Source organism: Tupaia chinensis, unplaced genomic scaffold (genome assembly GCF_000334495.1).
Source record: "Tupaia chinensis unplaced genomic scaffold, TupChi_1.0 Scaffold000709_1, whole genome shotgun sequence".
Classification (NCBI taxonomy): domain Eukaryota; kingdom Metazoa; phylum Chordata; class Mammalia; order Scandentia; family Tupaiidae; genus Tupaia; species Tupaia belangeri.
In genome coordinates this window covers 1,353,900-1,381,513 of record NW_006160232.1, presented here as the reverse complement: position 1 = coordinate 1,381,513, position 27,614 = coordinate 1,353,900, and the positions used below count along the sequence as shown (strand labels likewise).

The window sequence follows — 27,614 nt, the reverse complement described above, 5'->3', positions numbered from 1 at the left end:
TCTCTCCAGCGAGTGCATGTGTCCTTTAGCAAAAATCTCTTTCGAAAAAAAATTAAAGTTATATTGACTAGATATGGCTGGAGTAATTAGCAGTCATGTTAGGTCTGAGGTGTCATGTAAATGAAGCAGGTCACTATGAAGTATTGAACAGTTTTAAGCAGGAGGCCGTTATTAAATACCTCCCTTATAAATAAAACTCATGCTGCATAAAAATCACTGGATAGTTACTGAGCCCAGATAGAAGGCTGTGGGTTTTTTTAAATTATCTATTTATTTTTATCCATCATCATCATTATTATTTCTCATTTGCTATAGGGCATGTGTGTTCATGAGAGAAAGAGAAGAGAGAGAGAGAGACGCTCTTTCAGAGAGCTGCCAGGTCCATGACTTGAACTGCAGTCAGGCACATGGGAATCCAGAGCTCAGCCAGCATACCACCTACTTGCCCTAGGAGGCTTTTATTTTTGTTTTATTTTTTAAACTTTATTTATTTATTTATTTTTATTTGACCAGAGAGAGAGAAGGTGAGAAATCAAGTGGTCAGATCTGGGAATCAAACCGTGGTTGACCATGTGGGATGGGAGTCCAGTGCTCTTAACCACCATGCCACCTGCCAGCCCCTAGGAGGCTGTTTTTAATCCAAAAGAGAGGGAATGGTGTCCTGAACTAAGATACTGAGAACAGAGAAAAATGGGGCAACCCATAGTTAATGGTTAAGGCAGCTAGATCCCAAATGACCAACTGTGGCTAGAATCTTGGATCTGGTGCCTTGAAAAACATGCTGGGCACAGGTGTATGCATGCTCAAAATCCTGAAAGGAGAAATGGAGAAAGGATTTGTGGGGGTGAACATTCCCCATGTGGGGTGCTTTCTCAGTTTCCCTTCCCATGAGCATATGCACCCTCTGGCAATTAAAAAAAAAAGATACAGAGAATAGAGAAAAATGTAGAAGCTATTGAAGTGAATGTGTTAAACTTACTGAAATGGTTAAAGGCATAGTCTATTTTGGGTCAGCCCCTTAGCCCAGTGGTCAAGGGACGCTTGTGTGGCCAACTATAGTTCAAAACTTAGTCCCAGAATCTTGAAAAACACACTGGACATGTGTACACTGCATACCTAAAATCCCAACAGGACAGAAAAATGGAGGAGACAGGATTATGATGTGGCTACATTCCATTAAGGATGTGCTTTCACCTTCTCCCTCTTTTCTCCTCTTTCTCTGTCTCTCTCTGTTGAGCATATGCACCCTGTGACTTTTTTTTAAAGTTTTTGCTATAAGGCACATGTGCTTGCTGAAGAGAAACAGCAATAGAGAAGGAAAGTGAGAAATCACCCTCCCCTTGTGGGTGGGGGGGATAACCATGCCACAATCCCTTCTCTTCCCTTTTTTTTTGAGAGGTTTTTGCTATAGGGTGAGTGCACTCACCAGAAAGACAGAGACAGAGAGATAGAAAGCAAGAAATCACCCTCCACGGGGTATGGCCTCACCACAATCCCTTCTCCTCCATTCTCCTCTCAGGATTTTGGGCATGGATGCACGCACGCACACTCACCCAGCATGAGTTTAAGCCACCGGGACCGGGACTCGAACTACAGTTGACTACATGGGAGTCCAGCAACAGCCATTATGCCAACTGCTGGTTCCCTTCTCCTCCATTTTCTTCTCTGGGTTTTGGGCACACGTGCACATGAGTTTTTCAAGCCACCGGGTCTGGGTCTTAAACTGCAGAGATAGCCACGTGGGATCCTGCTGCCTTAATCACAACACCACCTGGCTGTCTCCTGACAGTTTAAAACAAATGAATAATAAGGGACCAGCAGTTAGCATAATGGCTATGTCGCTGGTCTCCCATGTAGTCCACCACGGTTCACGTCCCGGACCTGGTGGCTTGAAATTCATACTGGCAGCGTGTGCGTGCATGCCCAAGATCCCAAGAGGAGAATGGAGGAGAAGGGTTTGCGGCGTGGCCATCCCCCCTGGGGGGTGATTTCTCGTTTTCTGTCTCTCTGTCTCTGTCTGTCTAGCAAGCACACACACCGACCTCCCCCCCCCCCCCAAAAAAAAAGAATAAAGGCCTAGATTGTGCAGCTAGACTCTCTGGGTTCAAATCTTGTCCTTCCTACTTACTAAGTATAATTGTGGGTATATTACTTAACTAGGCTGCAATTTACTCATCTAGTGGTAAAACCCTAAAATAAAGATAATAAGAACTCAAAGGGCCAGATGGCAGCACAGTGATAAAAACTTCTGCAAGGCAGATTCATGTGGAAAGTTTCTCTGTTCAAGTACAGAGACCTTACTAAATACACCAGACATACTCTTGCTCATGATCTGATCTGGGTCTGGCTGAAATCTGGGGATGGATTGCAGCATTGACTTTGTTGAAGGTGGATATCTCTCACATACAGATGCACTCATGCAAATAAACTTTTTTTTTTTTTAGTTTTTTTGCTCTAGGGAACATGCACTTGCCTGAGAGAGGCAGAGAGAGGGAAAGAAATAAATTACGCCCCCCACCACCAGGTGGGACAGTCACACTTCAATCCCTTCTCCTCTATGCTCTTCCTGGGATTTGGGCACACAAACACACACATACTAGTTGCAATTTTTAAGCTGCCAAGCGTGGGATTTGAACTGTGGTCAGCTATGTGGAAATCCAGCATCTCAATTACCATGCCACCTGCTTGCGCCAAGAAATAATTTTTAAAAAAAGAAGATAAGGACTCAAGATATTTGTTATTTGTTTTTAAAAAAATATTTATTTAATTACATTTTATATTATTTTATTTGTTATTATCTTTTTAATTTGACCAGACAGAGATAGAAAGAGAAGCGAGAAAGCAAGCCACCAGGTCTGGGACTCGAACTGTTGTCAGTCATGTGGGAATCCAGCGCCTTTAACCACCACGCCATCTGCTGGCCCCATAACTGTTATTTGTTTAGATATGGTGGGTAAGGAAGAGAGGAGAATCAAAGATTCCTAGTTTTCAGACTTGAGCAACTGAGTGAATGTGATATCCTATTTTGAACTAAAAAATAGGGGAATTTGGGGAGAGTGGAGCATGATTAGTTCTTTTTTTTTTAATTTGTTAGAGGGCATGTTCAACCACCAGAGAGAGAAAGTGCAAAAGCAACCCCATGATGGACGCCGGTCATGCCACTATCTCTTCTCCATTTCTCCTTTTTTTATTTTTATTTTTATTTTTTTCCATTTCTCCTTTTAGGATTTGGGGCACGCATACACATGTACCTGGCTTTTTTTTTTTTTTTTTTAGAGGTTTTTGCTATAGGGGCATGAGCTCACCAGAAAGACAGAGAGAGACAGAGAGACAGAAAACGAGAAATCACCCCCCAGGGGGATGGCCATGCCACAATCCTTTCTCCTCCATTCTCCTCTCAGAATCTGGGGCACACACTCACACACACGCCTGGCGTGAGTTTAAGCCGCCAGGTCTGGGACTCGAACTGTAGTTGACTACATGGGAGTCCACCCACATAGCCCTTACACCAACTGCTGGTCCCCCTGGCATGATTTTTAAGACTCAGGATCTAAGACGTGAACTGTACAGTCAGCCATGTGGCATTTAGCACCCTTAACTACCACACTACTGTCTGGCCTCATAAGTTTATTTTTTGGAAAGACTGCACTGAAGGTTCTTGTGAGGCATCCATAGAGGCTGTGTTAGACTTTATATCTCAGGTAGAATAGCTAGGCAGCAGTGTGGATCTGGGAAGATCCACATCATCAGGAAGCCTTTGGTAACTGAAACCACAGGTGAGACTGAGTGAGATCACCCAGGAAGTACCCATAAAATGAGAAGCCTCAGGACCAGCAGGTGGTATGGTGTTTAAGACACTGGACACTCGCACATGGCCAACCATGGTTCAAGTCCTGGGCCTAGTGGCTTGCTTTCTCGCACTCTCTTTCTCTGTGTCTCTCTCTGGTCAAATTTAAAATAAATGAATGAATAAATAAAAATAAACAATTTTTAAAAAAAAAATGAGAAGCCTCAGAACAGACCACTGCATGGTAGGCTATAGCTAGAACTCCAGAGAGTTGAACCATTATTGTCTGCCTCCAAAGCCCATGCTCCTGCTACACCTCAAGCTGCTTCTGTAAACTTTTTTGAACTCTTATGTAAGTCAATAAAATTTATTTAGTCAGGTCAGCCTCGGTATGGTGGCTAAAGTGGTTGGACCCCACATGTCCAACTGTGTGGTTCAAGTCCTGGGCCCATTGGCTTGAAAGACACACCAGATGCACACACCTGCATGTGTGCACGCATACCTAAAACCCAAGAGAATGGAGGAGTGGGGACTGCAGCATGGCCATCCTCCCAGGAGGTGATCTATCACTCTTCCTCCCTCTTTCTTTCTCTCTCTGGTGAGTTTATGTACCCTATAGCAAACTAAAAAGGAAAGACAGACACGCCTAGTATTTGTGCTTGTATGCCTAAAATCCCAAGAGGAGAATGGAGAAGAGATCATGACATGGCTATCTTCCCTGAGGTGTGCTCTCTCACTTACCTACTATCTCTTTCTCTGGAAAACACACACACCTTACAGTAAAGATTACAAAAGGAAAAAATTATTCAGAGTATTTGATCCTCTACTTTGTGTCAGCATTGAATATACCTCAGTGAGCAAGATAGATATGATCCCTGTCCTCAAAGCTTAGTCTAATGAAGTAGCTGGACAATACAGATTGGTAAGTGCTATGATAGATAGAGTACTTCTGTGCCCAAGAGCACCTAACCCAGACTTTTGGTGGGGTGGAAGAAGGCTTTCTCTTTTTTTTTTACTTTTCTTTTTATTTATTTATTTTTTTTAATAGAGATTTTTGCTGTAGGGTGCATGTACTCACCAGAGACAAAAAGTGAGAAATCATCCCTCCAGGGGGTATGGCCACATCACACTCCCTTCTCCTTTTAGGATTTTGGGTATGTATACATATGCACCTGGCATGAGTTTTAAGCTGCTGAGTTTAGGACTCGAACCACAGTTGACTACATGGGAGTCCAGCGATGTACCCATTATGCCATCTGCTAGTCCCTATTTATTTATTTTAAAATATTTTTGCCATAGGTCAATGCACTTACCCAGAGACAGAGAGGGAAAGTGAAAAATCACCCTCCAGGGTGATGGCCATACCACAATCCCTTTTTCCTCTTCCTCTCAGAATTTTGGGCACACATGCCCACATACCCAGCATGATTTTCAAGACTCCAGCTGGGACTTAAACTGCAATTGGCCATGTGGGAATCATCTTAACCACCATGCCACTTCCTGGCTCCACTCCAAAAAAATTTTCTATAGATATTTTGCTGTAGGGTATGTGCGCTCACCAGACAGCGAAAGACAGAGAGACAGAAAGCGAGTAATCACCCCCCCAGGAGGGATGGCCATGTCACACTTCTCCATTCTTCTGTCGGGATTTTGGGCACGCACACACATGCACCCAGTGTTAGTTTCAAGCTGTCAAGTCCAGGACTCAAACCACAGAAGACCATGTGGGAGTCCAGTGCCTTAACCACTACACCACCTGCTGGCCCCTCCAACAATTTTAATAAAAGGTGATGGCAGAAGGTTCCAGGCAGGCAGAAGAAACCAATTCCTTTTAATTTTTATTTATCATGATTATTTTAAAATTTGACCAGAGAGAGGGAAAGTGAGAAAGCAAGCCACCAGGTCTGGGACTTGAACTGCAGTTGGTCATGTAGGAGTCCAGCACCTTAACCACCATGCCTCCGGCCTGCCCCTTCTCCTTTTTCTTGAAGTTGCATGGAGGAAAAATAAAAAGGGCAGCAACGTCTATGCTTAGCCCATGAATATACCAGTCTACATGAAATAACATTTGAATTTCCCTCCAGGTGAGGCAGTCCCAGCACACTGCTGCATCCTGTCAGCCTGTAGTCCTTTCTTCACAGAGCGCCTGGAGCGGGAGAGGCCAGCCCAGGGCCGGAAGGTGGTGCTGGAGCTAGGGGGCCTGAAGATCAGGACACTTAGGAAGCTGGTAGACTTCCTATACACCTCAGAGATGGAAGTATCTCGAGAAGAAGCCCAGGATGTGCTTTCTGCTGCCCGTCAGCTCCGTGTTTCTGAGCTAGAATCTCTTCAGCTAGAGGGAGGAAAGTTGGTAAAGGCCCCACAGGGCCGAAGACTGAACCGAGAATGCCTACAGCCACCAAGTCCTGCACCAATCTCTGCCAGAGTGGTAGCACCCAGCCGCCGCCCTCGAACTCCACTGCCTGTTACTCCAACTCCCTGTCCTCTTGGAGCAGTAAGACTGAAGTCCTCGGGGAATGAAGAGAGATCTCAGGAGAGAAGCAACCGACAGAATGCAGAGGCCTTGTCTGGCACTCTTTTGCTGAAGAGAAAGGCCAGAGCCTACCCAATGCCACATGAAAAAAGCTCTTCACCATCAAGCCACAGTCAGGGGTATAAGGAAAACAAAAATGACTCTACCCTTGGCTCTGCAGCACTTTCTCCACCTAGCTCCTACCCCTCCGTGGATGAGCGACTATTGCCCAGAAAGATCAGGCTAAGTCGCTCAAAGCCATCTCCTGATGTCTGTATCTCAAAGCCTTCCAGCATTTTAAGTGGACCCAGCTCAGTGCCCACAGCCCCTGGCCGACGTCTTTGGCGGCAGAAAAGTGTAAGTAAAGCAGCACCAGAGGACAAGCAGAAACCAGGAACCAGTCCTTTACAAAGCACCCCAAGTCCATCTGGTCTTGGAAAGACAGGTGGGAGCAAGAAGCGGAGTCCTGAAGTCAGGGGACCCCACTCTGACTCTGTAGAGGAGGGGCAGGTTGGGAGAGTGAAACTTCGTAAGATTGTCAATGGGACCTGCTGGGAGGTGGTACAAGAGCCTCCTCTCAGAAACTCTCAAGATAGCTTTCAGCTCCCAGAAGCTAGAAGAGACTTAAAAGAGCCTCCAGAGACTCATCTATCCTCAGTTAATGAGCAGGAAATGTCAACTGCTAGAACAGAACCATGTCAGGACTTCCCCGGGTGTTCTAGGCTACAAGACATACTGCTCTCTGCCAGCCACTCTCCAGATCACCCAGTGATGAAGTCCAAGTTTGGGTCCAGTCCAGAACTGGTAGGGAAGGAACCTGTGCTGGACATTGACTGCAGAGAGCCCTATACATTTGACACAGCACTGCTTGGGCAGCCCTGTGAGGCTGAGGAATACCGAATCACAAGTGCTGCTGCAACTAGTGAGCTAGAGGAAATCCTGGACTTCATGCTCTGTGGCTCAGACATCGAGCCCCCCATAGGATCTCTAGAGAGTCCAGAGGCTGAGGGCTGCACAACTCCTAATTATCACCTGACAGAAACAGGAAAGGACTGGATTGAAGGGGAAGAATGGTGTTTGCCAGATATGGAACTCTGGCCCAAGGAGCTCACAGGATCAGACAAGGAACCTGTTAGTGAAAACAAAGAACCAGTTGAACCTCTTAGCCCCCTTGTCATGCCCTCTGACATGAGTGAAGAAGTGCTTTCAGCGGGAGGCTCTTGGACTCCAAGCCTCGAAATTACCAACTCCCAGCCACTGGATGGTCAGGGAGACAATCTTCTCCATGTTGATCCCCTTGATTCTCCTCAAAGGTCTTATGGTGGCCTCTCACCTCCCTGCTCAAACTGGGAGAGTGGACTAGAAGTATCCTTAACTATGGATCAAGTATTGTACCCTGTTTCAGAGACAGACAAGGAGGTATCTGATAACTCTAAGCAGCGGAGCCCATTTCTTGCCAGCTCTGAAGAGGAAGAGATTGATGTTGGGGACTGGACAGTAGAGGGGAAGCCGGTACTCACAAATATTCCATCTGTACGACCTGATCCTTCCTCAGAATCAGATACAGAGGTAGATATACTAACATAGTGGAGTGGGGAGGGCAGTTTGGGGCTCTGGGAGGGTGAAGAGTGTTGCCTAGCAAGTTTATTAGCAGAGAAAACTAGTATATGCTCTCCCCTCTTAGGAAGAGGCATTGTACCCCTAGCTTTTTATAGATTCCCCTCTTCCTTTTCCCAGGCCTTGGAAGCCAGGCAGAAGTCAAGTAGTACTATTGGTGGAAAATTATGAATGTGAGCTATCTTATTTTTTTGTAATCTATTTTCCAGATAGCAATAAGTGAAACAATAAACAGTGTGGTCCCCAATTCCAGTCTTAGGTAACAGCCAAGGCCAAGGTCTTTCAGGTCATAGCAGTTGTGAGAAAGAATGTCTGTGGTGGGGTTGTGTTGGAGAAAATGTTCCAGATGACACTGTCAAGCAGCAATGGGCAGAGCACTAAGTGAATGGAAGCAATGGCACACTGTCCAGCGCCTAAAGGGTGAGGGTTGTTCTTATTAATTTACTAGTCTAAAAAGTATAAAATTCCACAGGGGCCAGAAAGATATACTTCTAGCATTGTGTCTAAAAAGTGAACTGAAGATACAGCTGGTTAAAAAAAAAAGTATTTACTCAGAAACTAAGCAGAGTCAGGCCTGGTTAGTACTTGGATGGGAGACCTGTGGGAATACTAGGTGCTGTAGGCTTTAAAAAAGAAAGGAAAAGAAAGTATTTACCTTGTTCTCTTAGTTTTACAAGTATTTCGCATGCTTTACCAGAAACCCTAGGTGTTCCAGGCCAGATGACGACCTTGCATGATGACAAATACAAGGACCACCAACTCCAAAAGGCTGGCTTTGTCCATACCTTAATATAAGATTAAGTTTTATTTTATTACTCAAATACTTTTTTTCAACTTTTATTAAAACAAACCAAATCCAGTAACTTCCAATGCCTTACTAAAGGGTTGCCTCACAACCAAACCATTTCTGGAGGGGAAGAAACCTTGGCTTCAGGCACATGACTGAAGTTTGGCCATGTCCCATCATAAATGTCCCTTCAACATCACCAGGAAAAGCTGCAAAAATGAGAAAGGAAAGATTATTAGGCAAGGCATTCAGTCTAACATAAAGATCAAGGAAGTCACACCCATTCCCCCCATCTCACAAATCCACTGGTTCACGGATTGCACTCTTCCCCCAGATACGGTCAAGGTCAAATCCTGTGACTAGGAGTGACTTACTGTAGTATGGTGTTATTACATGGCACTACTAACACTGAGAATACACAAGAAACCCTCACCTCCCAAAAAGGAACAGTATAGGGGTAAATATACAAAAGGAACAAAGAGTTTTGCCAGTAAGGGGGGAAAAACACTCATATGAATGTAAAACCATGTCAAGTTTTCCAGTAACTTCCAATGCCTTACTAAAGGGTTGCCTCACAACCAAACCATTTCTGGAGGGGAAGAAACCTTGGCTTCAGGCACATGACTGAAGTTTGGCCATGTCCCATCATAAATGTCCCTTCAACATCACCAGGAAAAGCTGCAAAAATGAGAAAGGAAAGATTATTAGGCAAGGCATTCAGCCTAACATAAAGATCAAGGAAGTCACACCCATTCCCCCCATCTCACAAATCCACTGGTTCACGGATTGCACTCTTCCCCCAGATACGGTCAAGGTCAAATCCTGTGACTAGGAGTGACTTACTGTAGTATGGTGTTATTACATGGCACTACTAACACTGAGAATACACAAGAAACCCTCACCTCCCAAAAAGGAACAGTATAGGGGTAAATATACAAAAGGAACAAAGAGTTTTGCCAGTAAGGGGGGAAAAACACTCATATGAATGTAAAACCATGTCAAGTTTTATTAAACTCAACCTCCATCTCAAAGGACACAAACCGTACTTCTGTAAGATTCATTTACATCACTAACATAACTTAGGTCAAAGACAATGAAATGAAAGAGATAAGTTAGCAAAGGTCATACTCCGTAGGAAAACACTTTTTCCCCACAGATCCTGCCTGACAAGAGTTCTAACATTGTGGGATGCTTTGCAAGTAGCCACACCGATGATTCCCGCCCTTCCTCAATACCCCTCTCCCCATGCTCTCCCATTTCAAACCTCAGCATGAGGAATGGTTCAAACCGCCTTAGGACAGGTACTTTTTCAACTCTTCCACCACCTCTTGAGGCTCAGGGAATTTTAATTTGCGTGGAGGTCCCTTTTTAATTCCTGTCCAGAGCTCCACACCTGGGAAAGAACCAAGTAAAGCAAAATTACTTGGAGATCCAGAAGCATTTCTCCAAAATCATCAGAGGGCCGCGGTTTCCGAGTCTAGCGCTTCCTCGCTTCAGGGCCCATGCCCCTCTTCCCCTAAGACCCAGGCCTCTACTTACTGCTGCCATCCGGGCGCAGCAGCGTCACCTCGAAGCTGCCTCTCCGAGGCTTGGCAGAATTCACCTTCACTGGAAGCTCTGGAGCCTCCAGGCGCAGCGCCTGGCTCAGGGCCGCGGCGTTGCGCCCATAGACGCGTCAGCTAGTGCTAGGGAGACAAGGGTGTTAGGAACTGGGACCCTTGGTCTGCGATGCCGCTGTCCCTGCACCCCCGGGACCCCAGTGACTCTCCAGTCCCCTCACCAGTGCTCGATAACCATGCTGGCCTCTTTCACTCCCTCCCCGCCGTTCTGCAGCTTCTCCTGCTTCTCCGCTGTCGCCACCACCGCGGCCTCGGCTTTCCGCTTTCTCCCGCGGGGAGCCATGGCGCTCAGAACCCGGGCCTAAGAGAGCCTCCCTGGGCGTTAGGGGGTGGAGACACGACCACCTCGGCGGGAAACGCGCCACAAACGGTCCCCCGACAAACTACAAACCACAGCCTAGGAACTCAGCTTCTAGAACGAAACCGCTCCCCAAGGATCAAAAAGCGTGGTTTCTGCGGCCCACGTGGTCGGAAGGAGGGCCTTTAGGCAAAACCATTTCGCCTCGGAGGTCGGGGGAGGAAGGAGCACCGGGCTAAATCATCTGGCGTTTGGGGGCCTGGGGGCGGGGACGCAGGAAGTTGGACACTGCTGGGGGAGGAGACTAGATCGGTCTGACCAGGCCCGCTTCACACACAAGCTGCTCTGGGCCTGTAAATTGTACTAAATCCTGTGCGTTACAACTCTTCCCCAAACCTACCTTCCTCCCTGGAGTCCATGAACAAACCCCAAACTCAGTCCACGCTCTGTGCAGTTCGTCCTCTGGCATACAAGCTAGACCTCCCCAATGTTCCCCCAATCCTGGGAGACTGGCTAGCATTACAGTTTTGTTTTTTGTTTTTTTTTCTTTTTTAAAGCTTTTTTTGCCATAGGGCGCATCCACTAGCCAGAGAGCAAATAAGAGAAAAAGTAAGAAATCCCCCCTGGGGGATAGCCACGTTGCAATCCCTTCATTCACCTGAGATCTTGGGCATGTCCAGACATGTGATTTTCTTTTACTTTTCTTTTTATTTTTTTTAAATAGAGATATTTTTGGTATAGGATGCATGCACTTGCCTGAAAGATAGAAATTGAGAAATACCCTCCCCACGGGGGATGGCCACTCCACAGCCCCTTCTCTATTCTCCTCTCAGGATTTTGGGCACACATGCACACATCCCCAGCATGAGGGTTTTTGTTTTTTGTTTTTTGGGGGGGTAGTTTTTTTGCTATAGGGCTCAGTGGCTCACCAGAATGACAGAGACAGACAGAAAGAATCACCCCCCAGGGGCGTTGGCCATGCTGCAATCCCATCTCCTCCATTCTTCTCTTGGGATCTTAGGCAGGCATGCATGCTCACGTGCCCAGCATGAGTTTAAGCCACCAGGTCCAGGACTCAAACCTGCGGTCGGCTATATGGGAGTCCAGCAACATAGCCATTACACCAGCACGAGCTTTAAGCCACTGGGTCCAGGACTCAAACCCAGGTCAACTGTGTGCGAGTCCATCGACAACCATTTTGCCATCTGCTGGTACCCCCCCACCCTCTGCATGTGATTTTCAAGCCACTGGGTCTGAGACTCAAACCACAGTCAGCCAGGATCGAGTCCAGAGCCTTAACCACCATGCCACCTGCTGCACCACCACCACCACCGGCTTTAATACAAGAGCAACACACAAAGCCGAAATCAAAAGGAAACCCCAGTTTCTTTATTATGGAAAAACCACCAACTGGGTGTGGGAAGTAGGTAGACAGGTTAGTGAAACCCCAATCCAGTCCAGGGGTTTTTTCCAGGTCTTACCACACAAAGGAATGTCTCAAACATCTCTTCCCCTTCTCTATCCCTATAAAGTAGGTTTACTCAATACTATCTTTAATGATGACAACTTTGTGGTTAAAGGCTTCCCCTTGGAACCAAAGGCAAAGTTAGGCTTACACTTCTTATAAAGGCCATAAACCAAGCCAGAAGGGCCTAAGGAAGCAAAGGCCTTGAGAGAAAAATTCTTAGTGCTCTATACCCTGGCATTTTGTTACTAGTTTAATCTAGTCTAACCAGGCTATACAGGATCACTAAGAGGAGTAATGACACCGCAGGGTGGTGGAGACATCCATGTGGTGAACAACAGTTAACACACTGACGCAAGCTTGGAAGGAAACCCTTCCTCCTCCATCATGAGCTCTCTCCCTTCCACCAGTGAAATGGGTAGCCGTAACAGGATAGGCTTTTCTGTGGGGTGTCTCACAGTTCCCTGGGTGCCTCTTTAATAGAAGCAGCACCCTTACCCACTCAAGCACAGCCAAACAGGGAAAACATAAATTAAAGGCTGCAGCCTTGGGCCAGCTGGTAGGTAGAGAGGGAGCAGGGTCTCAGAGGTGCCTGGAATTGACAGAAAGGAAGCATTGAGGCAGGACTCTCATTTGTCCTTCTTGCTTTCCCCATCTGGCACTGTGGTGGGGGCTGGGGCTACAGGCTGCTCCTCAGGGATACTGTCTCCAGCCTTTGAAAACTTCTTAGCCCGTTGGTACAGCTCATTCAGGTTGAATTCACGGATTACATTCTCCTGTGCAAAAGAGATACACATGTCATGATTTGGAAGGGAGCACTTGGAACCTGGGAAATATTTAGATATTCTAGGGAAAAAGGAAGGAAGCAAAGGACAGTCTGCCCTAACTTGACTTTTCTTTTTTTCAGTAACCAGAAAAGCCACTTAACTAATATTTTTAAGGTTTTAGCTATAGGATACATACACTCTCCAGAAATCCCCTCCCCAAGTGGGGATTGCCACACTGAAATCCCTTCTCCTCCTGGGCTTTTGGCCATGCGCGTGCACACACCCAGCATTGAGTTTCAAGCCTCCAGGTCCAACTGCAGTAGGTCATGTGGTTGGCCATGGGAGTACAGCACCTTAACCACTATGCCACCTGCTGGCCCCACTTAACTAATATTTAAGTACTGATTTTGTGCCATTTACTGTGCCAAGAATTATACCTACATTATATAATATAATCTTCAAAATAATCCTATGATCCAAGTGATACTGTCTGAAACTTATTAATAAAGAAACCTAATGCCCAAAGACTACATGTACAAGGGCCTTAAAGACTGAATCTGGGGCCAGCAGGTGGTGTGGTGGTTGGGGATGCTGGATTCCCACATGGCCAACTGCAGTTCGAGTCCCAGACCTGGCAGAAGCTTAGTTTCTTGCTTTCTCTCTCTCTCTCGCCAAATTAAAATAAATAAAGTTAAATAACATAATTCTTAAAATTTTAAATAAAAAAAGAGACTAAGTCTCAATAACTGTTCAGATCTGGCACATAATATAAATCTGCTGAGTGAAATAAATGAGATCTTGTAATGAGTCCATACCCTCAAAACTAGTGGGTAACTGAAAGAGCTGGGAATCAAATCCATGACAGACTCCAAAGCCCATCAACTGTTCTATGCCCTTCTCCAAAGCACTTGCCCATCCTTTCAGGTACCTCTGAGAAGGTCCAAGAAACAGCTCGTCCTTTCTTGTCAATCTGTGGCCGCCGCATAACTTCCTTGCCACCTTGGAACAGGATCAGGGTGGGGAGTTGCTTGGTGAGGGGCGACGTGCTCACTTTGTACCTATAGGGCCCAGAAAGGACTCTGTAAATGCACCTGTATACATCACTCAGTGTAGGATCCTCAATGTGATTCCCTGCTCACACTCTCTGCTCAGGTGTTTACATACCTGGTACTAACATCAGTGTAGCGGCCAACATCCACCTTCCCAAAATTTAGCCCTGTACAGTTGTACCTAAGGAGAATATATTATTAAACACAATGAAAAAAACAAAGATTGGATCAGAGAACTGGAAGTTTAAATATATTGGGGAAGGGGGGAACAAGTCTTTGAACACAATGTGCAAAAATCAAGGCCAAAAAATAAGAGGGGGAAGGAAGTACAGCATCTCAATTTCCATCATCCCTTCCTTTGCACCACTCACTTGAGGGAGAGGTCAGCATAGATAGGCGCAAATGATTGGCAGTCATTGGACCAATTGGCAAAGAACTCCACAATCCAAGTGACCCTCTTGTCTCGCTCCAGTTCCTCCTGCCACACACACAGAAGAAACAATAAGCTGGGTTACACAGGCTTCTGGATGGTTCAGATCTTAGCATTTTAATTCTTCATCCTGGCTTCCCTTTTCCCCTGGTTCCCACAATGAGCCACAGTGTCCTAGACTTGCAATTTTTAAAAATGATTGTGATTTTACTTAATAGTTTATTTATATTTGATCAGAGAGGAACAGAGTGAGAGAGGTAGAGAGAGGGAAAGTGAGAAAGCAGTGAGAAAGCAGGCCAGGTATGGGACTCAAACCACAGTCAGTCATGTGGGAGTCTAGCACCTTAACCACCATGCTACCTGCCGGCCACTGGACTTGTATTTTGAACAACTGCTGCTGCTTTTTGTAATGAGTAGACAGTACAACTACAAATCACCCACCAGGGACCCAAGAAACAGAATAGAGAAAGAGCACTCACATCAATGGTTTTATCATTGAAGTACTTGATGTACTCAGGGCCCATATACAAGGGGGGCTTGCACGTCATCAGGAACACTAAACACAGAAAGATGTCAGAGGAAACATATATAAGGCCTTGTGCAGGGGATTTACTTACAACCTCACCCTTATGATTTCAACGATCAAAGAATACACACTTGTGGGGCCAATCCCATAGCCTAGTGATTAAGGAAGCCAGATCCACACGCCTGACTGAGGTCTGAATCCCGGCCCTGGTGGCTTGAAAAACACACCAGGTACGTGTGCGTGTGTGACCAAAACCCCAACAAGATGGAAAAACAGAGAAGGGGCTGTAGAATACTATGCCCTACTGGGAGATGCTCTCTTCCTTTCCCCCTCTTTCTGGAAAGTGCATGTACCCTCTAGCAGAGAAAGAAGGGAAGAAAAAAGAGAAAAAAGAAAAGCAAAATATTCATGGACATAAGTAAACCATCAACATATTCTCTTCTGCTTAAAACACTCTCTATATGTTTTTATTTTTTTTAAGAATTATTTTATTTAACTTTATTTATTTATTTATTGAAATTTGATGAGAGAGAGAAAGTGAGAAAGCAAGCCGTGAGGTCTGGAACTTGAACTGTGGTCGGCCATGTGGGAGTCCAGTGCCCTTAACCACCACACCATCTGCTGGCCCCATATTCTTTTTCTTATTCTAGTTTTAAAAATTTGCACAGAAACATGTGCACTCATGGGGCGGGGGATAGAGAGAGAACGTTTCAGAACCTTCTGACATCCCCAGTGGAGATGACCATGCTGCAGTCTCTTCTCTTACATTCTCCTCTTGAGATTATGGGTGCACACACATATGTACATGCCTGGTGTGCTCCCCAGGACACTGGGTCTGGGTCTCAAACTGCACACCCAACATGTGGGATCCACCTGCCTTAACCACCATGCCACCAGCAGGCCCTCTGGTTTTTATTTTGGGGGGAGGCTTTTTGCTATAGGGCACCTGCGCTCACCAGTCAGACAGAGACAGAGAGACAGAAAGTGAGAAACCACCCCCCCCCCAGGGGAGATGACCACACTGCAATCGTTTCTCCTCCATTCTCCTCTCGGGATCTTGGGCACGCACGCACACGCGCCCAGCATGAGTTTAAGCCACCAGGTCCAGGACTCAAACTGTGGTTGACTACGTGAAAGTCCAGTGACAAAGCCATTACGCCAACTGCTGGTCCCTCTTCCGCCAACTGTGGGCCCCCCCCTAGTTTTTTTTTTTTTTTTTTTAAGTTTATTCATTTATTTCTTCCATGAGAGTCAAGACAGACAGCAGGACAGCACCCTCAACGGGGTGTTAATGCTGCGATCCACCCTGACTCAGCCAGCTTGGATCAAAGGCACATAAGCAGCACCCAGTGTACTGAGGAAGTTCAAGGGATGTGAACTCAGAACTTTTCTCATGGAGGTCCAGTTGTGTTACTGTGGCACCACCAGAGAACCCTAGTCTCTGTAGACCATCATCATCTTGAGCTATACACATAATTAACTAAGTAAAAGATATAGAAGAGTGTAGAGAAACCTATTTGGGATTAGAATTTGATTCCCACAATCTAGTCTTTATCACACAGTCTTGCAAAGAACTTAAAAAAAAAAAGACAGTCTCCTCACCTATGCAGAGTGTAATATAAAGCAGGCCCATGCGAATATCCAGACGGAAGAAAAGAATTGCGTTGGCCACTTTGCTAAACATGAAGATGTTGCCTATATGTTGCTCCACAGTGACTGAAACACAGAGATGTCACAGGTCAGGCTAGGCTGCTTGCTCCTATATCCCAGTCTCTGTCCCTTTTGCTAGTGTACTGGGGAGGCAGGTACAAGTCTATGATCAAATTCACTCTTGTCATGAATTGTGGGACTGGTTCACCAAATAATGCTCCCCTCATAACATGAAGAAACATCCCTCTGGGGTACTTCAGTCCTAACCCGACAGACTGAGAAGCAAGATAAACTTACTAGATCTGCGGTTTTTCATCATCACAATGGCGCTGAGAAACATCAGGATCTCCACTTCCCTCTGGAACAGAACCAAAGCGACAGAAATATAATTGAGCTGATTTGGGTGGAAAATGGAACCAAATATGGAATTAAAACCAACAGAGATCCAAACTGGGAATGGTAACAATAAAGATATAACTACAGGACTGGCCCCTAACCTAGAGGTTAAGCCAGCCAGACTCCATCTGGCTGACCACGTGGTTCAAGTCCTAAATCCAGTGGCTTGAGAAACACATTAGAAATCTGTGTTTGTGTATGCCCCAAATCCCACCAGGATGAAGATGAGATCCCAGTGTGACTATTCCCCATGGGAGATGTGCTTCCTCCCTCTCCCTCCCCCTCTGGCAAGCACATGTACCCTCTGGCAAAACATAAAATCATAAATAACAATGGGCCAACCCCATGGCCTGGTGATTACGGGAGCGGGATCCCACACAGCTGACTGTAGTTCAAATTTCAACCCCAGCAGCTCAAGAAACACACTGGACACATGTGCATGTTGATGCAAAATCTCAATAGGAAGGAGAAATGGAGAAAAGCCTGGCATGACCAGGTTTCCCTGAGGGATGCTGCTCTGAGGGATACTTTCTTCCTCCTCCCTCAGTCACTCTCTGGTAAGCACATATGCCCTCTAATGATTAAAAAAAAGAGCAAACAAGATAATTTTAAAGATTATGACTTCAATAAACAGGGGCCATTTGAGAGAAATCATGTAGTGGAGATGGGGACACTGTTCATTGAATAGTTTAAGGCCTTCTACACCCTTTTGCTTATAATACAGGTGGCCAACTTGCTTTCAGACAAAACCAATCATTGTAATTCAGTTAGGAATTGGGGATCTAGCTTTTTAGCCTCAAACTTTAACAAAAACTGATTGGATTTAAATAAAACATACAAAGGAACATGACAGAGCTTGGTCCATACTATATATTGAAAAATTTCAAACAGGCAGAAAAGTAGAGAGAATACTTTAATGAACTATTATTACTCAGCTTTAACAGTAACCAGCATTTTGCCAATACTGTTCTATTTCATCTATGCTACCCACTATTTTTGTGCTGAAGAGCTTAAATCAAAGTCCGAATATATAAATTCATCTGTGAATAATTCAGTTGTTATCTCTCACATATAAGGTTGTGTTGTTTTGTTATTAGTTTTTGCAATGGAGTGGATACACAAGCCAGAGAGAAACAGATTGAGAGATAAAGGTGGGGGAGGGCCGGCAGGTTGTGTGGTGCTTAAAGGCGCTGGATTCCCACATGGCCGACTGTTTGAGTCCTGGACCTGGCAGTTTGCTCTCTTCCTTTCCCTTTCTCTTTGGTCAAATCAAAAAATAACAACAAATGGAATTAAATAAATAAATAAATAAATCCTTTAAAAAAAGAGAGAGGTACCAGCAGATGGTGTAATGGCTACGTTGCTGGATTCCCATGTAGTTGACAGTGGTTAGAGTCCCAGACCTGGTGGCTTAAACTCAGGGCGTGTGAGTGCGTGACTATATCCCCAGGGGGTGATTTCTTGCTTTCTGTCTCTCTGTCTCTCTCTGTCTTTCCAGCGAGCACATGCATCCTATAACAAAAACTTCTTAAAAAAAAAAAAAGAGTGTGAGCGAGCGAGACAGAAAGTGAAAAATTACTTCCTGGGGGGATGGCTACACTGAAATCTCCATTCTACTCTTGGAATTTTGATCGTGCACACATGCACGCACACACACATATACACACTGCATTTTTTTCTTTTTTATTATTTTATTTATTATCATCATTATTAGTTGTTTAATCTGACCAGAGAGAGGCAGTAAGAAAGCAAGCCTCCAGGTCCAGGACTCAAAACGTGGTCAGCCATGTGGAAGTCCAGTGCCTTAACCACCATGCCACCTGCCAGCCCCTATACTGCATATTTTTCATGCCACTTGATCTGGGATTCAAACCATGAAGTCAGCCATGAGGGGATCTACCTGCCTTAACCACCATGCCACCAGCTGGCTGAGACTATAAACACAACCACAGGGCACAGCAAGTGCTGTGGTGGTTAAGGAGCTGGACTCCCACATGATAACCGTGGTTCAAGTACCAGCTTGAAAATCACGCTCAAAATCCTGAGAGAATGAAGGAGAAGGGACTAGAGCACGGCCATCTCCCTTTGGGGGGAGAGGGATAATTCTCACCTTCTCTCTATATATCTCTGTCTCTCTGCTGTGAATACATGGACACTATGGCAAAAGCATAAAAAAATATAAAACTCCACACAACCAAAATACCATGATCACACTGTGAAGCATGAAATATATATATATATATTTTTTTTTTTTTTTTTTGGAGAGATTTTCACTGTAGGGCGCGTGCACTCGCCAGACAGACAGAGAGAGACATAGAGACAGAAAGCGAGAAATCACCCCCCAGGGGGGATGGTCACACCGCAATCCCTTCTCCTCCATTCTCCTCTCGGGATCTTGGGCACGCACGCACACACGCCCGGCGTGAGCTTTTAAGCCACCGGGTCCGGGACACGAACCGCGGTCGACTACGTGGGAGTCCAGCGACATAGCCATTACGCTAACTGCTGGTTCCCATGAAATATATATTTGATCTTCATTTCCTCACACAAAGCTCCTAAAATCCTTCAACTCTCCAGAGTGCTAACAGTGTCATTTTTTGGGTAGTCTACTAAGTCAACTGATGGTTGGCAAACCCAAAGTTATCTTCAGAGGCTGGTCACAAGAAAGATCAAGACATGATTAGAAAATTGAGACTTTTCACCCCAACCCCTAATCTTAGGGGAGAAATGAAGGGCTGTAGGTTAAAGTTGATTACCAATGGCCTACCATTTTATCAAATGCACCTATGAAATGAAGATTGCACAGAAACCCCTGTGTTCAGGGACCTTCTCAATACCCACATGAGTAGAGATGGAGGTCCCTGGAAGATCATGCCCCCAGAGAAGGCACAGAAGCTCTGTGCCCTGTCCCACATAACTTTGACCTATGTATCTCTTCATCTGTGTCCCTTGCAGTATACTTTGTAATAAACTAGTAAACACAATTAAAGTGTTTCTATTAGCCAGTCTAGTAAATGAATCAAATCTGAGGAAGGGGTAATGGAACCTAAATTTGTGGCTGATCAGTCAGAACTACAGGTGACCGACCCAACCCAGTGTCTGTGTTGCAGACACTGAGAGACATTGATATTCTGGAGGATGAGGCCACGTGGAAACTCCAAATTTGATTCCTGGCCCACCATCAAAGCAAAGCATGGTGGTGCATGCCCATAGTACCAACTACTAGAGAGGCTAAGGCAGGATGACTGTGACATATCAAGAGCCTGTATTAAAAAAGAGGCCAGGAGGGACCAGCAGTTAGTGTAATGGCTATGTAGCTGGACTCCCACGTAGTTGACTGCGGTTCAAGTCCTGGACCTGGTGGCTTAAACTCACGTTGGGCACATGTGCGTGCATGCCCAAGATCCCGAGAGGAGAATGGAGGAGAAGGGAGTGTGGCATGGCCATCCCCCCTGGGGGGTGATTTCTCGCTTTCTTTCTCTCTCTGTCTGTCTCTGTCTGTCTGGCAAGCGCATGCAACCTATAGCAAAAACCTCTCCAAAAAAAGAAAAAGAGGCCAGGGTAAAGGGGCAGAGAGAGGGAGAGGATAGATGACAACCTATTACTTTCAATTGGCTTCTAAAGTGAGGGCAGACTCTGTGGGACTACGTGCTCAACTTGTGGGGTCTGAGCTAGCTCTAAGTATGTAGGACATCCAGCTGATATCTGCTACAGAACTGTTTGATTGGTTGTTGACAGGTAGAAATCCCACTTCTTGTAGACCAGAGGTGATGCAAGAGTACAGTAGAAAAAAGTGAATTTTTTTCCTACATAAATACATACCCAATACAAATGACAATTCCTTACTGTTATCTAATACTTGGGTTTTAGTCAAATGATCCCAATTGTCTCAAAAAGTCTTCGTATACTGTTTTTCAAGCCAGGATGGAAGCAAGATTCACATACTACATTTGGCTGACATGTTCTGGTCTTCTTTAATCTTTAATAGACAAGGCAGCAGGTAGTGTGGTGGTTAAAGGCGCTGGATTTACACATGGCTGAAGTGGTTCGGGTCCTGGACCTGGTGACTTGCTTTCATGCTTTCCCTTTCTCTCTTTCTCTGTCTCTGTATGTTCAAAAAAAAAAAAAAAATGATGATGATAATAATAACAACAACAACAACAACAAATGGAAAGACCAGCAGGTGGCGTGGTGGTTAAGACACTGGACACTCCACATGGCCAACGATTCAAGTCCCAGACCTGGTGGCTTGCTTTCTCACTTTCTCTTTCTCTCACTCTCTGGTCAAATTTAAAAAATAAATAAATAAATGAATAAATAATTCTTTTAAAAAGTTTTTAAATAACAAATGGAAATAAATAATTCTTTTTTTATTTTTTTGGAGAGGTTTTCGCTATAGGGCGCGTGCACTCGCCAGAAAGATAGAGTGAGAGAGAGAGAGAGAAAGCAAGAAATCACCCCCCAGGGGTATGGCCACGCCGCAATCCCTTCTCCTCCATTCTCCTCTTGGGATCTTGGGCACGCACGCACACGCGCCCGGCATGAGTTTAGGCCGCCTGGTCCGGGGCGTGAACCGCGGTTAACTACATGGGAGTCCAGCGACATAGCCATTACGCTAACTGCTGGTCCCGAAATAAATAATTCTTTAAAAAAAACTTTATCTTCCTTTTTATCTCAGGCTATTTATCTTTAGGAGACATGGAATCATTTGTACCATCAACTTTCCCAGACTTCTGGATTTGATTACTTCTATACTCATGATATTTATTCTTCTTCTGATAACCCTCTCTCCCCAATACATTGGGAAAAGTCATGACACATTTTTGCATAGAAAAATAGATCAAGATTTTTGCAGTGACCCAATATCTTCTAAGTACGGAGATCTAAAGGTTTGAATACAATGAAATTCAAATCTTTTGACAAAAATATATCATGGATGGGGCCAGTAAGTGGCACGGTGGTCAAAAGCGCTGGACTCCCACATGGCTGACTATGGTCCAAGTCTCGGACTTGGTGGCTTGCTTTCTCATTTCCTCTCTCTCTCTGATCAAACTGGAAAATAATTAATAATAATAAATAACGTTAAATAATTCTTTAAAAAAAGAAAAAAAATGGGTTGTTCTTGGGAATTCCTAGTGCATCACTTTAGGAGATATGTTAGCCTTTTATCTGTCTAGATTTATTATTTCATTAGGGGTTGCTAATAATGACTTTTAAATTATATCATTTTTTTCTATATTTATTAGCTTAAATTATTCTATTAAGAAATCAACACTTACTTGGTTACCATGAAAGACAAAAATTGTTCTTGATTCTTCCTTTTTAGTTAATTTTATAAACTTTTAGTCTCTTAAGCCATTAAAATGTTAAGGTTTACCTTTGCTGCTAAGCTTGCTTACTTTATTCCCTGACTTATCAATCACCAAGGTAAATTAGTAAACCATGAATTTTCCAGGAAAATGAAAAGTGGCTATTAACTCTACATAGTTTTAAAAAATCTACAGAGTAATATAAAAACTTCAGTATTTGGGACTAGCAGTTGGTGTAATGGATATATCTCTGGACTCCCATGTAGTCAACCACGGTTTGAGTCCCGTACCCAGTGGCTTAAATTCATGCCAGGCACATGTGCAGGCGTGCCCAAGATCCCGAGAGGAGAATGGAGGAGAAAGGATCGCAGCATGGCCATCCGCCCTGGGGGTTGATTTCTCGCTTTCTATCTCTGTCTCTTTCTGGTGAGCACATGTGACCTATAGCAAAAACCTCTAAAAAGAAACCTTCAGTATTTTACATATAATTTGACCAGAGTCTACTGAGAAAATGAATTCTATAAAAGGTCCCTTATATTTACTAAATTCCTTATCACTAACTACTTTTCAAGACCCATTTTCATGAAAGTGGTATAAAATATCAGATAAAAATAGAATCCTTTCTGGGGCCGGCAAGTGGCATGGTGGTTAAAGGCGCTGGACTCTGTCATGGCTGACCACGGTTCAAGTCTCGGACCTGGTGGCTTGCTTTCTCACTTCCTCTCTCTTTCTCTGTTTCTCTCTGATCAAACTGGAAAATAATAGTGGTAATAATAATAAATAAAGTTAAATAAAATAATTCTTTAAAAAAATAGAGTTCTTTCAAACAGCACAGTTAAATCTGCTAAGTAATAATAATACTATCTGAGAAAGAACAGAAGAACCAGGGAAGAATAACCAAGGGAAGAAGGAACAAAGTAAGCAACTGGGTTCTGGTCCAGACTCATTGGGAGCGTCTGGAAAAGACAGAAATTCCGGATGACTCCTTTCTCAGAACACAGATATCCCAATAATACAAAGGGAATAGAGTTTAACTCTTTTTTTTTTTTTTGATTGTTCCTTCCATTCCTATTAGAAGCCAAGCAATGGGCTTGCCATAGATTTATTTACAATGCAGTTTTTACACTTCCTGCTCAATAGGTCTCAACATTTTATTCATTTTTGGGGACCAGCAGGTGGTGTGGTGGTTAAGGTGCTGGACATTCCCATATGGCCAACCATGGTTTGAGTCCTGGACCTAGTGGCTTGCTTTCTCACTCTCTCTCTCTCTCTGTGACTCTCTGGTCAAAATAAAATAAGTAAATGAGTAAATAAAATTAAAAATATTTTTAAAAAATTTTTTTATTCATTTTTGTATTATTGGGATCCAGTATGTTGCCCAGCATAGAGTATGCACTATGGAAATGTTCACTGAATTAAACATTAAGAAATGTCTGTTAGACAAAAAACCTAATGAAACGAATCTTGACTACGCACAACATAATGTAACATGTCATGTTAAAGATGGTGAACTGTTTATATCCCTTGATTTGATTAATACACTATACACACTCTTTAGAAATCCATACTGTAACTCACAAAGATGTATAAGGAGTACGTGTAAATCAGAAATTGCAATTTAAAAATAAAAATTTAAAAATACATGGCTGTGGGGCTGGCAGGTGGCATGGTGGTTAAAGGCACTGGACTCACACATAGCCCACCACGGTTCGAGCCCTGGATCTGGTGGCTTGCTTTCTCGCTTTCCCTTCTCTTTCTCTTACTCTGTCCTTCTCTGGTCAAATTTAAATAAATAAATAACAAAGTTAAATAACATAATTATTTTTAAAAATACATGGCTGTTAAGAGTAAGCAGGTACTATGGCCAAAAGAGGAGTTTTAAAGTTTTGGGCATTCGCTAGTGTGAACTCTAGCCTAACCACGCCGAAATCAATTTCGTCATCAATAAAATGGGAATATTACTTGACTGCAGTGACTCCTCATAAGGCTTTACATAATGAGCAGCACTGTAAAACACTGTATATAGGTAGCCTTTCACAGGACTTTTGACGCGTTTGAATGGTGAGATAGAGGCCGGGACTTAAGAATCAGAAGGCTACGAGCTGCTGTGCAGGTGCTAGGACTACTCAGCTCCGTTTGCCCATGTTAAACACGAAGGTTCGAGCTCGATTAGCCCGGGCCCCACGCTGCAAGTCCGCTACAGGATCAGAACCTGCATTATCCTCAGAAAATTGAGGGCGTCCAGATGCACCCGCAAGAACGGAGGGCAGTCAAGGTCGCGGGGTCCTGAGACGAGGGGCGCTCACCCAGTCAAAGTCACAGGGGTTGCCGTCTTCGCGTTGGGTGGGGAGACCGTTACAGAGCGGTGGCAGTTTCCTCACGAGCAGGAAGGCAACAGAAAGCAGGGCAGACAGAAGGTAGTAAGGTCGGGCCAGCCATCGCGAAAGTCGCGGCACCGAATACACTAGAGCAATGAGAGGTGCCAGGACCGCCATCTTTCCGATCCCTGGCGGCCGCAGCTCACCAGCGTTGTCAGGTCTGGTCCCGTTACCCGCACTACTGAGATTCCTTATTGGGCCAAATCTCGGATGCCCCGCCTCTAGACCCGGAAGTGTATCTCGACTGGCCGCCACGGCAGGTAAGAAATGAAAAACAAATTTAATACTTTGTCGTCCATTTAGCTGTCGCTCTCTTCACCTAAGTCATTCTATTGGTCAAGTGACTGTGGCGAGCGTAGATATCGGAGAATTTAATAATGTTAGATAGTACTTCCTGAACGTTCTCGTAGAGCGACGGAAGTAGTTCCCCGGAAAAATAGGCGGGGCCTGGGGCGTCCAATGATAAGTAGCTCCCATAGAAAGAGGGCGGTGTCTCGTGATAGAATTGTCCAATGAAAATCATCAACACCAGACTCGACGACAGCGCCAGGGCGGAGGAGACGATGGAGAATTTCACCGCGCTGTTCGGGGCTCAGGCTGATCCACCGCCGCCCCCGACAGCACTCGGCTTCGGACCCGGAAAGCCTCCACCCCCTCCTCCTCCTCCGCCGGGTGGGGGACCTGGAACAGCCCCACCTCCTACCGTGGCCACTGCTCCTCCCGGCGCTGACAAGTCAGCGGCTGGTTGTGGCCCCTTCTACTTAATGAGGGAATTGCCAGGTGAGTATTAGGCACGGCTGATACTAGCCAATCAGGTCACAGAGAGGAGGTAATGGGCGTTACTATTTGCTTGCTGGTTGAGGTGCGAGGTAACCTAGGCAATGCGTACCGGACTTTAGAGTGTCAAGTCGGAAGGGTTGTGAGCAATACTCGAATTCATGGTATAGACTGGGGGTGGGTGAGTGTGCATCTCAGTGACTGCCTTTCTTGCCATATCTTGATTTGTCCTCTGTCACTAGTACGTACCTCCCTAAAACATGGAGAGCATCTTTGGGGACCTGGTGTTTTAGTTTCAAGTCTCCTACAAATTTGCTGTTGGTTTGGTTTGGAGCAGTTTGTCCTTTTTCAGATTCTAGCCCATTTTCTCATTTGTTCAAAGTAGGAATTAGAATTGAACGAAATTCTTTCATTCAAAAAATTACTTTGTTGGGACCAGCAGTTGGCGTAATGGCTTTGTCGCCTAACACCCATGTAGCTGACCGTGGTTTGAGTCCCAGACCGGGTGGCTTAAACTCACACCCAGCGCGTGTGAGTGGGTGCCCAAGATCCTGAGAGGAGAATGGAGGAGAAGGGATTGCAGTGTGGCCATCCCTCCTGGGAGGTGATTTCTCACTTTCTGTGTCTCTGTCTCTGTCTTTCTGGCGAGCGCACACACGCACTCCCTATAGCAAAAAAAAACTCTCAAAAAAAAATTACTTTGTTGAGCGGACTTGGACCCTGCAGCTTGAAAAACACTCTGGACTCATGTGTGGCTTTCCCCAAATCCTGACAGGACAGAGAAATAGAGAATGGATTGCAGCATGACTGCATCTTATTTAGGGAGGTGTGCTTTGGCCCTCTCTCTCAGTCTCTCTTTGGAGAGTGCAAGCACCGTCTGGCAAATAAAAAAGAATTTACTCTATTGAGCACCAAATGTAACAATAATTATTCTAAATAGTTGTAGATACAGCTGTGAACAAGCCTGACAAGTCTTTTCTTTTTCGTTTTTATCAGTAGAAGAAACAAAGTGTAAAGAAGATAGTTTCAGATCATGATTAATGCTAAGGAGACAAAAACATGATAAAGAATTGTGGGGGCTGGAGGGGGGGGTGAGTAAGCATGAGGATCTAAGTGGCTGACTGACTTACACTGGGAGAATCCAAGTTTAGTCCATAGTCCAGAGACCTGCTTTTGTACAACAGGCATGCCCAAGACAGAGTGAGGGGAGCTGGCAGAAGCTGGAAGTAGATCTGTGTCAAGACCCTGATGGAAGCGCTGTCTCATTCTGTCTCATAGAAGAAAGAAGTGGAAAAAAGTAATCGAGGGAAAGAACTACTTTGGCTAGACTGATCAGAGAACCCCTCTCTGAGTAGATGACATTTGGAAACATTCACATTAAAAGTGAACGTGAACAAAGAGCCAGCCATGTATGGACAGGAGGGGGAAGTAATTTTAAATACAGGAAGGCAGAAACCATAATGTGAGGAAAAGCCTGGAATTCTACAGAATAGAAGTCCCCTTGGACACTAGGAAACAAAGGAAAGAATTGTTGGGGGATTAAGGTGGGAGAAGTAGGCAGAGACCTTTTTTAAAACAATTATTTTATTTCATTTTGTTATCATTATTACTTGTTTAATTTGACCAGAGAGAGAGAAAATGGGAAAGTAGGAAAGCAAGCCTCCAGGTCTAGAACTCAGACCATGGTAGGCTATGTGGGAGTCCAGCAGTCCTGCACCCTTAACCATCACGCCAAGCATGGATTCGAGTCCCAGACTTGGCGGTTTGCTTTCTGACTTTCCCTTTCTCTCTATGGTCAAATTAAAATAATAACAACAAATTACATATGTAAAAAAAGTATGACTGACAAGTATATAGAATTAAATGTGGAAGCATAGGGGTCAGCCAGGTGACACAGTGGTTAAGGCAGCTGAATTCTCATGTGGCTGACTACACAGTTCAAGTCCCAGACTGGTGGCCTTAAAAACATACAGGGCACATGTGCGTGCATGCCCAAAATCCTGAGAGGAGAGTGAAGGAGGATAGTGATGTGGTCATCTTCCCTGAGGGGTGGGCGGTGCTTTCACATTTTCTTTCTCCTCTCTCACTTTCTGTCTCTCTCACTCTCTGAACTTCTCCAGCGAGGGCATGCACCCTATAGCAAATATTTTTTTCTTCTTTTAAGAATTATTTTATTGGGGGACCAGCAGATAGTGTAATGACTATGTCGCTGGACTCCCACTTAGTCGACCGCCGTTCAAGTCCTGG

At 44.8% G+C, this 27,614-nt stretch overlaps 4 protein-coding genes across 6 annotated transcripts in view; 2 read left to right on the top strand and 2 right to left on the bottom strand.

Annotated features, from left to right (window-relative positions):
• The window catches only part of BTBD18 (BTB domain containing 18), an 18,685-nt gene extending 9,460 nt beyond the window's left edge, over window positions 1-9,225 (top strand). The window contains exons 2-3 of one of the 2 annotated variants that reach the window (XM_027776729.1): window positions 5,872-7,868; window positions 8,614-9,225. In XM_027776729.1, coding sequence (XP_027632530.1) covers window positions 5,872-7,868; window positions 8,614-8,622 — 2,006 coding nt within the window. In that variant the 3' untranslated portion in view covers window positions 8,623-9,225. Of the gene's footprint in view, window positions 1-5,871 lie in introns of both variants that reach the window. The other variant, XM_027776728.1, reaches the window with a different exon arrangement.
• Window positions 9,226-9,245: 20 nt separating this feature from the next.
• Window positions 9,246-10,857, bottom strand: SELENOH (selenoprotein H). Its single transcript, XM_006172302.3, has 4 exons — window positions 10,484-10,857; window positions 10,243-10,388; window positions 9,968-10,096; window positions 9,246-9,381 (listed from the first exon to the last, which is right to left on the bottom strand). The coding sequence occupies exons 1-3, from the start codon at window positions 10,603-10,605 to the stop codon at window positions 9,996-9,998; spliced, it is 369 nt and encodes a 122-aa protein (XP_006172364.2). The 5' UTR covers window positions 10,606-10,857; the 3' UTR covers window positions 9,246-9,381; window positions 9,968-9,995.
• A 1,130-nt stretch (window positions 10,858-11,987) lies between these two features.
• On the bottom strand, window positions 11,988-24,837 carry TMX2 (thioredoxin related transmembrane protein 2). 2 transcript variants are annotated; one of them, XM_006160823.3, is made up of 8 exons: window positions 24,519-24,837; window positions 16,805-16,865; window positions 16,460-16,573; window positions 14,811-14,887; window positions 14,273-14,379; window positions 14,017-14,082; window positions 13,781-13,910; window positions 11,988-12,861 (listed from the first exon to the last, which is right to left on the bottom strand). In XM_006160823.3, exons 1-8 carry the CDS (start codon window positions 24,705-24,707, stop codon window positions 12,715-12,717), a joined length of 891 nt encoding a protein of 296 aa, XP_006160885.1. In that variant the 5' UTR covers window positions 24,708-24,837; the 3' UTR covers window positions 11,988-12,714. The 2 variants fall into 2 exon arrangements, with proteins under 2 accessions (XP_006160885.1, XP_027632524.1); XM_027776723.1 differs by lacking the exon at window positions 11,988-12,861 and having other exon boundaries at window positions 13,818-13,910; window positions 14,028-14,082.
• Window positions 24,838-25,020: 183 nt separating this feature from the next.
• The window catches only part of MED19 (mediator complex subunit 19), a 10,061-nt gene continuing 7,467 nt past the window's right edge, over window positions 25,021-27,614 (top strand). The window contains exon 1 of the mRNA XM_006160822.3: window positions 25,021-25,370. Coding sequence (XP_006160884.1) covers window positions 25,103-25,370 — 268 coding nt within the window. The 5' untranslated portion in view covers window positions 25,021-25,102. The remainder of the gene's footprint in view (window positions 25,371-27,614) is intronic.

Excerpts from the sequence above, each read along its gene's own strand:
- TMX2 (XM_006160823.3), bottom strand. The coding sequence starts at position 24,707 with ATGGCGGTCCTGGCACCTCTCATTGCTCTAGTGTATTCGGTGCCGCGA. Across the intron at positions 16,866-24,518 it reads ACCCCTGTGACTTTGACTGG|AGGGAAGTGGAGATCCTGAT; the intron begins GTGAGCGCCCCT and ends GTTCTGTTCCAG. Across the intron at positions 13,911-14,016 it reads TACACTGATGTTAGTACCAG|GTACAAAGTGAGCACGTCGC; the intron begins GTATGTAAACAC and ends TGGGCCCTATAG.